The sequence below is a fragment of the Oncorhynchus keta genome, chromosome 35, assembly GCF_023373465.1.
Source record: "Oncorhynchus keta strain PuntledgeMale-10-30-2019 chromosome 35, Oket_V2, whole genome shotgun sequence".
NCBI classification, from domain to species: Eukaryota; Metazoa; Chordata; class Actinopteri; order Salmoniformes; family Salmonidae; genus Oncorhynchus; species Oncorhynchus keta.
Genome location: NC_068455.1, coordinates 77717055 through 77733239, shown reverse-complemented (window position 1 = coordinate 77733239; position 16185 = coordinate 77717055). Strand labels below are relative to the sequence as shown.

Genomic DNA, 16185 nt, shown 5'->3' with positions numbered 1-16185 from the left:
CATTCTTTGGGGAGAACCATGTGTTATCTTTATTATTTTTTCTCTCTGCATTGTTGGAGGGCCATAAGTAAGCTTATTAGTTAGTTTATGCCTGTTTACGAAGCATGTGACAAATACAATGAGATTTGAAGGCTTTAGATAAGTAATCAAATATGCAGACAACTATATAATCATAGGCCTACGTAATAATTGTTAATGGCTTTCATAGTTTATTTAATCTAGTAAATTACACATTCGCAGATAAAAGCTTGATTGCTTTAGGCCAGTAGACCAATATATACAGTAGTTATGTTGAACATCTCATTAAAAACATTTGGTTGAAACTGTGATCTCTATTTACCTAAGCAGTTTGCTAATTGAGTAGAACTATATCTAACTATCAGTAGATCTACATACGAACCTATTCTACATAGTTGTATCTCCGGTTTGATCCCCAGCAGTCTCCGTAGCCGATCATTCTCCTCCTGGTACTCCACTACCGTTTTCTCAACTGCACCGAAAATCTCCACAGCAGCCGTAGTTAAACGCTCATTTAAAAACACACGAGAAAACTGTAGTTTAGACATATTTCAGACGAATGGGGGTTGGGTAGTCTATTTAGTTCAGTCAGTAGCTAACTAGGTCTTTCTTTACTCCACAACAATAACGTTCAAAATCAAAACAAAGTAACCTCAGAGAGGATGAGGCGAAGCGAGAGGTTACACTCGCTAAAATCTGTCCAAAATAATCCCGATACGTTTCAATGGATTTATTTCGGACCTAATCTTGTCGCCTGCATTCCTATTTTTGGGACAACGATTTCTATTGTCAGGATTGAGTGACGTGAGCATCTCATCATTACATACAGATCTTTGTTCACCTCCAATCCTACTTCCGTGTTCTAGTCGAGGAATTTTCGAAAACTCCTTGGTTCTTCTGGAACCCGGAAACATACAACAGCGCCGCCAGATGGATGGGGGTTTATTATTGTGCAAGGCAGCCAGCCTACTGACCAGAGGTGTATTCCACAAAGCATGTCCCGGAGTTAGCTAGCAAACTAGCCTAAATATTCTTAACCTACAAAAATATATTCAAGCATATATTCAATCTTGAAATGGGCATTGGGCGGGGTAGCCTAGTGGTTAGAGTGTTGGACTAGTAACCGGAAGGTTGCAAACTAAAATCCCCGACCTGACAAGGTACAAAACTGTCGTTCTGCCCCTGAACAGGCAGTTAACCCACTGTTCCTAGGCCGTCATTGAAAATAAGAACTTGTTCTTAACTGACTTACCTAGTAAAATAAAGGATAAAATAAAAAAATGGTCAGTTTGACCCAACCAAAAACACATATCAAAGTTTAGCCTTCTCAATCAACCTGCAAATCTGTTGTTATTCAAATCTATTTTGTAGTATCCCCCGAGTCAGTGGAGGCTGGTGGTTGGAGCTATAGGAGGACTGTAATGGCTGGTATGGAATGAATGGTCAAACTGAAGCTGGACACTGTTGTTCAGAGGAGCTAGCCAACAACACAGCTAACACAATCACTTCAAACTGAAGCTGGACACTGTTGTTCAGAGGAGCTAGCCAACAACACAGCTAACACAATCACTTCAAACTGAAGCTGGACACTGTTGTTCAGAGGAGCTAGCCAACAACACAGCTAACACAATCACTTCAAACTGAAGCTGGACACTGTTGTTCAGAGGAGCTAGCCAACAACACAGCTAACACAATCACTTCAAACTGAAGCTGGACACTGTTGTTCAGAGGAGCTAGCCAACAACACAGCTAACACAATCACTTCAAACTGAAGCTGGACACTGTTGTTCAGAGGAGCTAGCCAACAACACAGCTAACACAATCACTTCAAACTGAAGCTGGGCACTGTTGTTCAGAGGAGCTAGCCAACAACACAGCTAACACAATCACTTCAAACTGAAGCTGGACACTGTTGTTCAGAGGAGCTAGCCAACAACACAGCTAACACAATCACTTCAAACTGAAGCTGGACACTGTTGTTCAGAGGAGCTAGCCAACAACACAGCTAATACAATCACTTCAAACTGAAGCTGGACACTGTTGTTCAGAGGAGCTAGCCAACAACACAGCTAACACAATCACTTCAAACTGAAGCTGGACACTGTTGTTCAGAGGAGCTAGCCAACAACACAGCTAACACAATCACTTCAAACTGAAGCTGGGCACTGTTGTTCAGAGGAGCTAGCCAACAACACAGCTAACACAATCACTTCAAACTGAAGCTGGAAAGGCTGCAAAGAAGCTACACTTCGTTTTGTTTGACCTTTTTTTAAATGTACATTTCTTTGTATATCCATAAAAATTATGTCATAAAAATGATGTCTACTGGCTGAGAAACCACTGTCTGTCCCTCCTGACACGTTCATTACCATGGGACAGCTGCAGCAAGGTTTATACAAATCTCTGCTGTTGAAAACTAAATGTTAGACTAAAAGTCATGTGAGGTAATGTCTAGATGCTTTTTATAGTGAATATCAAGTTCATAAATTGTTTAGTTGGGTTGCTCAGTGGATTGGATGGAACAGAGTAAACTGGCATTTTAATATCATAGATTAAGGTGGTGGTAACTTGTGGAATAGACACAGACTTGTGGAATAGGGCAGAATTCAGCTATTTTTTAACAACATCTGGGTCACACAGGGGAGGCAGCCGGTTACAAAACCAATACAGTCAACTTTCACTCGGTGTAAAACACCTACACGGGTGCTGTCGTTCAATCTCCTCGTGTAACAGTTTAGATAATGGGACAATCTCCTCGTGTAACAGTTTAGATAATGGGACAATCTCCTCGTGTAACAGTTTAGATAATGGGACAATCTCCTCGTGTAACAGTTTAGATAATGGGACAATCTCCTCGTGTAACAGTTTAGATAATGGGACAATCTCCTCGTGTAACAGTTTAGATAATGGGACAATCTCCTCGTGTAACAGTTTAGATAATGGGACAATCTCCTCGTGTAACAGTTTAGATAATGGGACAATCTCCTCGTGTAACAGTTTAGATAATGGGACAATCTCCTCGTGTAACAGTTTAGATAATGGGACAATCTCCTGTAACGTGTAACAGTTTAGATAATGGGACAATCTCCTCGTGTAACAGTTTAGATAATGGGACAATCTCCTCGTGTAACAGTTTAGATAATGGGACAATCTCCTCGTGTAACAGTTTAGATAATGGGACAATCTCCTCGTGTAACAGTTTAGATAATGGGACAATCTCCTCGTGTAACAGTTTAGATAATGGGACAATCTCCTCGTGTAACAGTTTAGATAATGGGACAATCTCCTCGTGTAACAGTTTAGATAATGGGACAATCTCCTCGTGTAACAGTTTAGATAATGGGACAATCTCCTCGTGTAACAGTTTAGATAATGGGACAATCTCCTCGTGTAACAGTTTAGATAATGGGACAATCTCCTCGTGTAACAGTTTAGATAATGGGACAATCTCCTCGTGTAACAGTTTAGATAATGGGACAATCTCCTCGTGTAACAGTTTAGATAATGGGACAATCTCCTCGTGTAACAGTTTAGATAATGGGACAATCTCCTCGTGTAACAGTTTAGATAATGGGACAATCTCCTCGTGTAACAGTTTAGATAATGGGACAATCTCCTCGTGTAACAGTTTAGATAATGGGACAATCTCCTCGTGTAACAGTTTAGATAATGGGACAATCTCCTCGTGTAACAGTTTAGATAATGGGACAATCTCCTCGTGTAACAGTTTAGATAATGGGACAATCTCCTCGTGTAACAGTTTAGATAATGGGACAATCTCCTCGTGTAACAGTTTAGATAATGGGACAATCTCCTCGTGTAACAGTTTAGATAATGGGACAATCTCCTCGTGTAACAGTTTAGATAATGGGACAATCTCCTCGTGTAACAGTTTAGATAATGGGACAATCTCCTCGTGTAACAGTTTAGATAATGGGACAATCTCCTCGTGTAACAGTTTAGATAATGGGACAATCTCCTAACAGTGTAACAGTTTAGATAATGGGACAATCTCCTCGTGTAACAGTTTAGATAATGGGACAATCTCCTCGTGTAACAGTTTAGATAATGGGACAATCTCCTCGTGTAACAGTTTAGATAATGGGACAATCTCCTCGTGTAACAGTTTAGATAATGGGACAATCTCCTCGTGTAACAGTTTAGATAATGGGACAATCTCCTCGTGTAACAGTTTAGATAATGGGACAATCTCCTCGTGTAACAGTTTAGATAATGGGACAATCTCCTCGTGTAACAGTTTAGATAATGGGACAATCTCCTCGTGTAACAGTTTAGATAATGGGACAATCTCCTCGTGTAACAGTTTAGATAATGGGACAATCTCCTCGTGTAACAGTTTAGATAATGGGACAATCTCCTCGTGTAACAGTTTAGATAATGGGACAATCTCCTCGTGTAACAGTTTAGATAATGGGACAATCTCTCCAGTTTAGATAATCGTGTAACAGTTTAGATAATGGGACAATCTCCTCGTGTAACAGTTTAGATAATGGGACAATCTCCTCGTGTAACAGTTTAGATAATGGGACAATCTCCTCGTGTAACAGTTTAGATAATGGGACAATCTCCTCGTGTAACAGTTTAGATAATGGGACAATCTCCTCGTGTAACAGTTTAGATAATGGGACAATCTCCCGTGTAACAGTTTAGATAATGGGACAATCTCCTCGTGTAACAGTTTAGATAATGGGACAATCTCCTCGTGTAACAGTTTAGATAATGGGACAATCTCCTCGTGTAACAGTTTAGATAATGGGACAATCTCCTCGTGTAACAGTTTAGATAATGGGACAATCTCCTCGTGTAACAGTTTAGATAATGGGACAATCTCCTCGTGTAACAGTTTAGATAATGGGACAATCTCCTCGTGTAACAGTTTAGATAATGGGACAATCTCCTCGTGTAACAGTTTAGATAATGGGACAATCTCCTCGTGTAACAGTTTAGATAATGGGACAATCTCCTCGTGTAACAGTTTAGATAATGGGACAATCTCCTCGTGTAACAGTTTAGATAATGGGACAATCTCCTCGTGTAACAGTTTAGATAATGGGACAATCTCCTCGTGTAACAGTTTAGATAATGGGACAATCTCCTCGTGTAACAGTTTAGATAATGGGACAATCTCCTCGTGTAACAGTTTAGATAATGGGACAATCTCCTCGTGTAACAGTTTAGATAATGGGACAATCTCCTCGTGTAACAGTTTAGATAATGGGACAATCTCCTCGTGTAACAGTTTAGATAATGGGACAATCTCCTCGTGTAACAGTTTAGATAATGGGACAATCTCCTCGTGTAACAGTTTAGATAATGGGACAATCTCCTCGTGTAACAGTTTAGATAATGGGACAATCTCCTCGTGTAACAGTTTAGATAATGGGACAATCTCCTCGTGTAACAGTTTAGATAATGGGACAATCTCCTCGTGTAACAGTTTAGATAATGGGACAATCTCCTCGTGTAACAGTTTAGATAATGGGACAATCTCCTCGTGTAACAGTTTAGATAATGGGACAATCTCCTCGTGTAACAGTTTAGATAATGGGACAATCTCCTCGTGTAACAGTTTAGATAATGGGACAATCTCCTCGTGTAACAGTTTAGATAATGGGACAATCTCCTCGTGTAACAGTTTAGATAATGGGACAATCTCCTCGTGTAACAGTTTAGATAATGGGACAATCTCCTCGTGTAACAGTTTAGATAATGGGACAATCTCCTCGTGTAACAGTTAAGATAATGGGACAATCTCCTCGTGTAACAGTTAAGATAATGGGACAATCTCCTCGTGTAACAGTTAAGATAATGGGACAATCTCCTCGTGTAACAGTTAAGATAATGGGACAATCTCCTCGTGTAACAGTTTAGATAATGGGACAATCTCCTCGTGTAACAGTTTAGATAATGGGACAATCTCCTCGTGTAACAGTTTAGATAATGGGACAATCTCCTCGTGTAACAGTTTAGATAATGGGACAATCTCCTCGTGTAACAGTTAAGATAATGGGACAATCTCCTCGTGTAACAGTTAAGATAATGGGACAATCTCCTCGTGTAACAGTTAAGATAATGGGACAATCTCCTCGTGTAACAGTTTAGATAATGGGACAATCTCCTCGTGTAACAGTTTAGATAATGGGACAATCTCCTTGTGTAACAGTTTAGATAATGGGACAATCTCCTTGTGTAACAGTTTAGATAATGGGACATTCCAGAGCACCAGGCAGTTTCCAACCCTGGAATGGAGGCTACGTTGAGGTAAACATGGGAGTACGATACCTGTGAGTATGATGCTTGTATGGATATCAACCCCAATACATATTAACGTCATCAACACCAATCAATTGCATTACAGCAGAGAACTGTACGTAATGATGTCATGCTAATGTCCCTCCGCCCCCTAACAACGGGAGTCGTTGTCGCAAAGGCGAGAGGGCAAGCGACAAGTTTTAGGTCCGAAAAAAGCCCATTGCTACGGAAGTCCAGGGAGGATTTAGGAATAATATATAGGAATAATATCACGACCTCTTTATGTCATGATCACGACAGAACAAAAGTTATGTCAATATCACAACCTCTATCTCATGATCACGACAGAACAAAAGTTATGTCAATATCACGACCTCTTTATCTCATGATCACGACAGAACAAAAGTTATGTCAATATCACAACCTCTTTATCTCATGATCACGACAGAACAAAAGTTATGTCAATATCACAACCTCTTTATCTCATGATCACGACAGAACAAAAGTTATGTCAATATCACAACCTCTATCTCATGATCACGACAGAACAAAAGTTATGTCAATATCACGACCTCTTTATCTCATGATCACGACAGAACAAAAGTTATGTCAATATCACAACCTCTTTATCTCATGATCACGACAGAACAAAAGTTATGTCAATATCACAACCTCTTTATCTCATGATCACGACAGAACAAAAGTTATGTCAATATCACGACCTCTTTATCTCATGATCACGACAGAACAAAAGTTATGTCAATATCACGACCTCTTTATCTCATGGTCTCAGTTCACCTGTTAGTTTTCTACATATCTGCCCATCAAATTCAGGAACAGTAAACACCTGCTCCTTTCCGCCCACAATCTGGGTCCTTGGACCCATCTGTGAAAAGCAGTAAAGGGTGACTGTTGTCTGTGTGCAGAGGGTCCCTGGTTCGAGCACGGGTCGGGGCGAGGAGAGGGAGGCGAGGGGACAGACGCCACCAATATAATCTAAACTTGTGTAAGATAAGTCAGATGTGGATGTTAAACAAGACAGAATTGAGACAGAAAGATAATGGTGGCGCAAGGCCAAGGGGTGTTAATCATTTACATAGAAAGGAGTGGCTATGTACGTCATGCAAGAGTGGACATAAACGCTAAGTACTGAGCCTGGAGAGACCAATCTTCCATGGAATTGTTCGGCTTCTGTTACTTTTGTAATAAAGTCTCATTGAATTTACACGTTCTGAGAAATATTTGATTCAATATTTCCACGACACTGTCCAACCAAAAAACGACTGCCTTGTCTACTAGTATATCCACAACAGGCATCTATAACAATAGCAGTGGGATGCTCAACCTCTCAGCCTTTCAACTCAATAAGTTAATGACCATTTTTTACGCCATATATCCAAAGGCATCTCATCTGCCTCTACTAGTATGGCACATACTTACACAGTGCCTTGCGAAAGTATTCGGCCCCCTTGAACTTTGCAACCTTTTGCCACATTTCAGGCTTCAAACATAAAGATAATAATAATAATAATACCCTACTCGCCCGCAATCCCAATAATACAAAAACCCCAATACGAAATACAACAACATAAACCCATGTCACACCCTGGCCTGAACAAATAATTAAAGAAAACACAAAATACTAAGACCAAGGCGTGACAGTCAGCACCCAATTCATAACCAGAGACCGAACGCATAAGATTCCCCACCTTCTTACACCATGTTTCAACATTTTATGACATTATCTTTTCATTTATATCGCTCATTGAACCATAGAACCAAATATTTGTAGTTAGAAACCTTCCCAATAAGCGATCCATACAGAAACAACTATATATTATCAGCAATTTATTTCTTCGAGAAGAAGAACATACAAGACATCACCACTGACAATCCAGAGTCAATCAACCATCCCGTGTTCTTCTCAAGGAATTGAAGAAAACTCCTTGGTTCTAGAATAGATGTTGACGAAGTTTACTGTGCAAGGCAGCCAGTAGTAAAGTAGAACGATGACTACATGTAGACAAAACAGTGGTTATCATAAGAATAGGAGGATCTGGGAGAATCAATTATTAAATCAGGAATAGACTCTATATGAGATTAAATCAATATCATGAATGAGCAGCATAAGGTTAGAGTTGATAGGAATTACTCTCAGATAAACGCAAGGCGATTTCTTGAAAGCATATTTAAAAAATATCAATATATTTATATAATCAGGGGTTTTACTACAAGGTCCAGACCAGTAATAATGGAATAGATAACTACATGAGGGGAAACAATTACAGCAAGTAATAGGGGGGATCTAGGATTTAATCATTTCGTTGTCGTTTCCCTGATGTGTTAGACACCGATTCCTCCCTGTGGCTAAATATGGAAGGCAGGTTCACAATAAATTCCTCTCTGTGGCTAAATATGGAAGGCAGGTTCACAATAAATTCCTCTCTGTGGCTAAATATGGAAGGCAGGTTCACAATAAAATCCTCTCTGTGGCTAAATATGGAAGGCAGGTTCACAATAAATTCCTCTCTGTGGCTAAATATGGAAGGCAGGTTCACAATAAATTCCTGTCTGTGGCTAAATATGGAAGGCAGGTTCACAATAAATTCCTCTCTGTGTCTAAATATGGAAGGCAGGTTCACAATAAATTCCTCTCTGTGGCTAAATATGGAAGGCAGGTTCACAATAAATTCCTCTCTGTGGCTAAATATGGAAGGCAGGTTCACAATAAATTCCTCTCTGTGGCTAAATATGGAAGGCAGGTTCATAATACATTCCTCTCTGTGGCTAAATATGGAAGGCAAGTTCACAATAAATTCCTCTCTGTGTCTAAATATGGAAGGCAGGTTCACAATAAATTCCCCTCTTTCCAGCCATGCTTTTCTCCAAAGCAGAGTGTCCAAACAAACTGACAGACAATAACTTTGTTTTGAGACATTCTTTATTTATCTGTTATTTTACCAGGTAAGTTGACTGAGAACACATCCTCATTTACAGCAACGACCTGGGGAATAGTTACAGAGGAGGGGGATGAATGAGCCAATTGTAAACTGGGGATTATTAGGTGACAGTGATGGTTTGAGGGCCAGATTGGGAATTTAGCCAGGACACCAGGGTTAACACCCATACTCTTACGATAAGTCCCATGGGATCTTTAGTGACCACAGATAGTCAGGACACCTGTTCAACGTCCCATCCGAAAGACAGCACCCTATACAGGGCAATGTCCCCAATCACTGCCCTGGGGGATTGGGATATTTTTTTAGACCAGAGGAAAGGGTGCCTCCTACTGGCCCTCCATCATCACTTCCTGCAGCACCTGGTCTCCCATCCAGGAACCAACCAGGACATACCCTACTTAGCTTCAGAGGCAAGCCAGTAGTAGGATGCCAGTAGTAGGATGCCAGTAGTAGGATGCCAACAGTGGGATGCCAACAGTGGGATGCCAGTAGTGGGATGCCAGTAGTGGGATGCCAGTAGTGGGATGCCAACAGTAAGATGCCAGTAGTGGGATGCCAACAGTAAGATGCCAGTAGTGGGATGACAACAGTAAGATGCCAGTAGTGGGATGCCAACAGTAAGATGCCAGTAGTGGGATGCCAACAGTAAGATGCCAGTAGTGGGATGACAACAGTAAGATGCCAGTAGTGGGATGCCAACAGTAAGATGCCAACAGTGGGATGCCAACAGTGGGATGCCAACAGTGGGATGCCAACAGTGGGATGCCAACAGTGGGATGCCAACAGTGGGATGCCAACAGTGGGATGCCAACAGTGGGATGCCAACAGTGGGATGCCAACAGTGGGATGCCAACAGTGGGATGCCAACAGTGGGATGCCAACAGTGGGATGCCAACAGTAAGATGCCAACAGTAAGATGCCAACAGTAGGATGCCAACAGTGGGATGCCAACAGTGGGATGCCAACAGTGGGATGCCAACAGTAAGATGCCAACAGTGGGATGCCAACAGTGGGATGCCAACAGTAGGATGCCAACAGTGGGATGCCAACAGTGGGATGCCAACAGTAGGATGCCAACAGTGGGATGCCAACAGTGGGATGCCAACAGTGGGATGCCAACAGTGGGATGCCAACAGTGGGATGCCAACAGTGGGATGCCAACAGTGGGATGCCAACAGTAGGATGCCAACAGTGGGATGCCAACAGTGGGATGCCAACAGTGGGATGCCAACAGTGGGATGCCAAAAGTGGGATGCCAACAGTAGGATGCCAACAGTGGGATGCCAACAGTGGGATGCCAACAGTGGGATGCCAACAGTGGGATGCCAACAGTGGGATGCCAACAGTAGGATGCCAACAGTAGGATGCCAACAGTGGGATGCCAACAGTAGGATGCCAACAGTGGGATGCCAACAGTGGGATGCCAACAGTGGGATGCCAACAGTGGGATGCCAACAGTGGGATGCCAACAGTGGGATGCCAACAGTAGGATGCCAACAGTGGGATGCCAACAGTGGGATGCCAACAGTGGGATGCCAACAGTAGGATGCCAACAGTAGGATGCCAACAGTGGGATGCCAACAGTGGGATGCCAACAGTAGGATGCCAACAGTGGGATGCCAAAAGTAGGATGCCAACAGTGGGATGCCAACAGTAGGATGCCAACAGTGGGATGCCAACAGTAGGATGTCTAAATAACAGTCAGACCATTCTCTCATCACCTGGGAGACATTCTTAAAACAAAGGACCAGGAATTCCTGTTTCTAATAAGGTGAAAACATCAACAGACTGAACAGCAGACCGGCGAGCTTCCTACAATACTGTGCAATGTTCAATCATTACATCATCATTCGAATCAAATCAAACTTTATTGACATAGAATGTTGAAAAACATAACTTGATCACGCATCTATTTATCTGAAACCCTGAAATGATCCAGAGTATTGATTTGCTTTCCTAAGAGTGTTGTCCACATCCTGCCTGTTATTCCCATCGTCTGACAAGAGATCTTTGTCCTAATTAGTTTCCATCCAGTTTTCTTTCTTTATGGACGTTATCCACATGCTTCAGCAGATGAGCCTTACGAATGAACGTTCTACCACAGACGGAGCAGCCATGTGGTTTCTCTCCTGTGTGAGTCAGGATATGCCTCCTTAGGTCCCCCTTTTGACTGAAGCTTTTACAGCAAAAATTACAGCTGAATGGTTTCTCTCCTGTGTGAGTCAGGATATGCCTCCTTAGGTCCCCCTTCTGAATAAAGCTCTTCCCACAGTCACCACAGCTAAATGGTTTCTCTCCTGTGTGAATCCTCATGTGCATGGACAGGTGTCCTTTTTGTTTGAAGTTCTTGCCACAAAAGGGGCAGGTGCAGAGTTCCCCCATTGGTGTGTTCAGATCCAATGGTGGGCTGCTGTCAAGTCCTACTGGGTTTCTGCTTACAGCTGAGCTGTGGCTGAATGCAATGTTCTGATTATCTGGAGGGTCACAGGGAATGTTGAGACCCTTAATGTGGGTCACAATTCCAAAAGGTGTGAGATCCACTGGTTTTGAGTCTCTCTCTCTGTTCTCCACAGTCTGGGTTTGGGGAAGAGTCAAGGTCTGAAGTGGGTCCTCCTGATCACATTCACTTTTCACACAGGAAGGAGTGAATATGGAGTCTTTGGTATCAAAGAGCCCTTGAAGCTGCTCTTCCTCCTGACTGGTCCTGAGATCCTCATCTTCCTCTTTAATATGTGTGGTCTCTGGGTCCTTCTGTCCCAGATTGGGGCTCCACTCCTGCTCACAGTGCTGCTGCTCAGGGGGAACCTCCTCTTCAGAGACAGAGAGCTGCAGGGAGTCTGGAGGGAAGGAGAGGAGGAGCAGAGGTTACCTATACAGCCTGGATACAGAGGTTACCCTGCTATACAGCCTGGATACAGAGGTTACCCTGCTATACAGCCTGGATACAGAGGTTACCCTGCTATACAGCCTGGATACAGAGGTTACCCTGCTATACAGCCTGGATACAGAGGTTACCCTGCTATACAGCCTGGATACAGAGGTTACCCTGCTATACAGCCTGGATACAGAGGTTACCCTGCTATACAGCCTGGATACAGAGTTTACCCTGCTATACAGCCTGGATACAGAGTTTACCCTGCTATACAGCCTGGATACAGAGTTTACCCTGCTATACAGCCTGGATACAGAGGTTACCCAGCTATACAGCCTGGATACAGAGGTTACCCTGCTATACAGCCTGGATACAGAGTTTACCCAGCTATACAGCCTGGATACAGAGGTTACCCTGCTATACAGCCTGGATACAGAGTTTACCTATACAGCCTGGATACAGAGTTTACCTATACAGCCTGGATACAGAGACATTAGACATTTAGACATCATCAGCAATTCGAATTTAAAATCAATGATTGAAAGACTAGAATGATTTTTCAATAACTTCCTGATAACATGAAGAGAAGAAGCCATTTTGTTCAGTCGTATTTTTGAATTGTTCGTCGGTGCGAGTCACACTTCCTATGACACTGTATTGGTTCAATAACGTGTGTTATTGTGGGTTTATAACCCGCTGTGTCCAGTCTGTTTGTGACTTGAATACCCAGTTATATAATGGTCAAATGATTGTGGCTCTGCATTACGGTGGATAATATCCCATTGTTCTGGAGCTACAGCACCTGCCTGTACAACCAAGAGTGAACAATAAACTAGATGCTCCAGACGTTGTCACTGCCAAAAATGTGTTTCCACTTTGGATATTGGTTTCATAATTGATAATATCCCATTGTGCTGGAGCTACAGCACCTGCCTGTATTTTATTTCATTTAGTCTATTTGATTTTATTTATTAACGAGGCAAGTCAGTACAAATTCGTATTTACAATGACGGCCTACCAAAAGGCAAAAGGACTCCTGTGGGGACGGGAGCTGGGATTAAAAATAAATTTAAATAATAATTAAATATAAATATAGGACAAAGCACACATCACAACAAGAGAGAAAATACAACCCCACATAAAGACCTAAAGAAACAACATAGCAAGGCAGCAACACATGGCAACACAATAATATATCCATCGGGACAATTGGTTTTTCAGTAGGACCGATTGGAGTAATGGCTACCTCTGTATTTTACGCGAGAATCTCTCTGGGAGCATCAGGTGTCCACTTGCGCAATGTAGCCGCACAAAACAGGGTTTTGTGACTGCTATGATTTCACATTGTAGCCAATTGAATTGCACAAGTTCTGTGACCAATTTGTCTGAAATTCGGGGTTCAAGTAATAAATAATAAAGGAATTCCCCTCGAGCACAATCGCTAATTGGGGAAAACAAACATTATTTCCAATTGACCCCCGGTGCCAACTTGATTTTTTGTAATACAGAAACAAAACATGGCGAAAGGCTGCTGTGTTGTTTAATGTCCAGTACACATAACCAGGTCAAAAACCCCAACCTAATGCTACCGCGCATGTAAATGTAGCCTGTGAGAAAAGCACTGTGGCTTCAGGCTATTCTGCATGAGAGAGTGGGAAATTGTGGGGAGCCAAGTAGGCTTCACAAGTAGGTTACACATAGCTAGCTATGCATGTGGAAAACATTTCATCACAGTTAACACATTTAACTTGTTTAGTTTAGACCATGTGTAACGCCATTCTCTGTTTGTAGCTGTATCCAGTCGTCTGTTTGTTTGTGTTGTTGGTCTTGGTCATCTAAATGTTCCGGTCGGTTGCTAGCTAGCACCCACTCTGCTGCTAGCCCCATCACCCACTCTGCTGCTAGCCCCATCACCCACTCTGCTGCTAGCCCCATCACCCACTCTGCTGCTAGCCCCATCACCCACTCTGCTGCTAGCCCCATCACCCACTCTGCTGCTAGCCCCATCACCCACTCTGCTGCTAGCCCCATCACCCACTCTGCTGCTAGCCCCATCACCCACTCTGCTGCTAGCCCCATCACCCACTCTGCTGCTAGCCCCATCACCCACTCTGCTGCTAGCCCCATCACCCACTCTGCTGCTAGCCCCATCACCCACTCTGCTGCTAGCCCCATCATGAAAAAGGGGCATGAGGGAAGCCCTACAATATTTTGATTTTCTAAGTAGTGAGAACGCTCTGGAGCAATACTGAAAAGTATCATTTTTAGACATATTTCTCTTAAAATGTAATTTTGTAATTGACTTAAACAAGCAGACAAGACAATTGTGTTTGAAAAAGTTTTTTACATTTTTATTGTGAGACAACGGGGTAACCTAGGTAACCACGGGTGGGGCGCAACGTTCTATCTAATAGTGATGGGTCGTTCGCCAATGAGTCGGTTCTAAGAGCCGGCTCTTGTAGGTTAACGTTGGGAGCCCGGCTCTTGTCGGTTAACGTTGGGAGCCCGGCTCTTGTCGGTTAACGTTGGGAGCCCGGCTCTTGTCGGTTAACGTTGGGAGCCCGGCTCTTGTCGGTTAACGTTGGGAGCCCGGCTCTTGTCGGTTAACGTTGGGAGCCCGGCTCTTGTCGGTTAACGTTGGGAGCCCGGCTCTTGTCGGTTAACGTTGGGAGCCCGGCTCTTGTCGGTTAACGTTGGGAGCCCGGCTCTTGTCGGTTAACGTTGGGAGCCCGGCTCTTGTCGGTTAACGCTGGGAGCCCGGCTCTTGTCGGTTAACGCTGGGAGCCCGGCTCTTGTAGGTTAACGTTGGGAGCCCGGCTCTTGTAGGTTAACGTTGGGAGCCGGCTCTTGTAGGTTAACGTTGGGAGCCCGGCTCTTGTAGGTTAACGTTGGGAGCCGGCTCTTGTAGGTTAACGTTGGGAGCCGGCTCTTGTAGGTGAACGTTGGGAGCCGGCTCTTGTAGGTTAACGTTGGGAGCCGGCTCTTGTAGGTTAACGTTGGGAGCCGGCTCTTGTAGGTTAACGTTGGGAGCCCGGCTCTTGTCGGTTAACGTTGGGAGCCCGGCTCTTGTAGGTTACCGTTGGGAGCCCGGCTCTTGTAGGTTAACGTTGGGAGCCGGCTCTTGTAGGTTAACGTTGGGGGCCCGGCTCTTGTAGGTTAACGTTGGGGGCCCGGCTCTTGTAGGTTAACGTTGGGAGCCCGGCTCTTGTAGGTTAACGTTGGGAGCCCGGCTCTTGTAGGTTAACGTTGGGAGCCCGGCTCTTGTAGGTTAACGTTGGGAGCCCGGCTCTTGTAGGTTAACGTTGGGAGCCCGGCTCTTGTCGGTTAACGTTGGGAGCCCGGCTCTTGTCGGTTAACGTTGGGAGCCCGGCTCTTGTCGGTTAACGTTGGGAGCCCGGCTCTTGTCGGTTAACGTTGGGAGCCCGGCTCTTGTCGGTTAACGTTGGGAGCCCGGCTCTTGTCGGTTAACGTTGGGAGCCCGGCTCTTGTCGGTTAACGTTGGGAGCCCGGCTCTTGTCGGTTAACGTTGGGAGCCCGGCTCTTGTAGGTTAACGTTGGGAGCCCGGCTCTTGTAGGTTAACGTTGGGAGCCCGGCTCTTGTAGGTTAACGTTGGGAGCCCGGCTCTTGTCGGTTAACGCTGGGAGCCCGGCTCTTGTCGGTTAACGCTGGGAGCCCGGCTCTTGTAGGTTAACGTTGGGAGCCCGGCCTTGTAGGTTAACGTTGGGAGCCGGCTCTGTAGGTTGCTCTTGTCGGTTAACGTAGGGAGCCCGGCTCTTGTAGGTTAGCGTTGGGAGCCCGGCTCTGTAGGTAGCGTTGGGAGCTGGCTCTTAACGTTGGGAGCCGGCTCTTGTAGGTTAACGTTGGGAGCCCGGCTTGTAGGTTAACTTGTCTGTAGGTTAACGTTGGGAGCCCGGCTCTTGTCGGTTAACGTTGGGAGCCCGGCTCTTGTCGGTTAACGTTGGGAGCCCGGCTCTTGTCGGTTAACGTTGGGAGCCCGGCTCTTGTCGGTTAACGTTGGGAGCTGGCAAGCAATATCAGAAAAGCCTATTTAAGAATCTATT

At 44.1% G+C, this 16185-nt stretch overlaps 1 protein-coding gene and 1 long non-coding RNA gene across 16 annotated transcripts in view; one reads left to right on the top strand and one right to left on the bottom strand.

Annotated features, from left to right (window-relative positions):
• The window catches only part of LOC118382002 (gastrula zinc finger protein XlCGF57.1-like), a 47215-nt gene that overhangs the window by 9676 nt on the left and 21354 nt on the right, over nucleotides 1–16185 (bottom strand). Inside the window, exon 1 of one of the 14 annotated variants that reach the window (XM_052497898.1) lies at nucleotides 401–843. The exons of 10 other annotated variants lie outside the window; for them this stretch is intronic. In XM_052497898.1, coding sequence (XP_052353858.1) covers nucleotides 401–566 — 166 coding nt within the window. In that variant the 5' untranslated portion in view covers nucleotides 567–843. Of the gene's footprint in view, nucleotides 1–400; nucleotides 844–11100; nucleotides 12089–16185 lie in introns of those variants that run through there. 3 more of the 14 variants (XM_052497892.1, XM_052497902.1, XR_008094282.1) reach the window with 3 other exon arrangements.
• LOC127916296 (uncharacterized) lies at nucleotides 14525–16139 on the top strand. 2 transcript variants are annotated; one of them, XR_008094287.1, is made up of 4 exons: nucleotides 14525–14865; nucleotides 15140–15167; nucleotides 15419–15642; nucleotides 16020–16139. It is a non-coding gene; the product is annotated as an uncharacterized LOC127916296 (long non-coding RNA). The 2 variants fall into 2 exon arrangements; XR_008094288.1 differs by lacking the exon at nucleotides 15140–15167.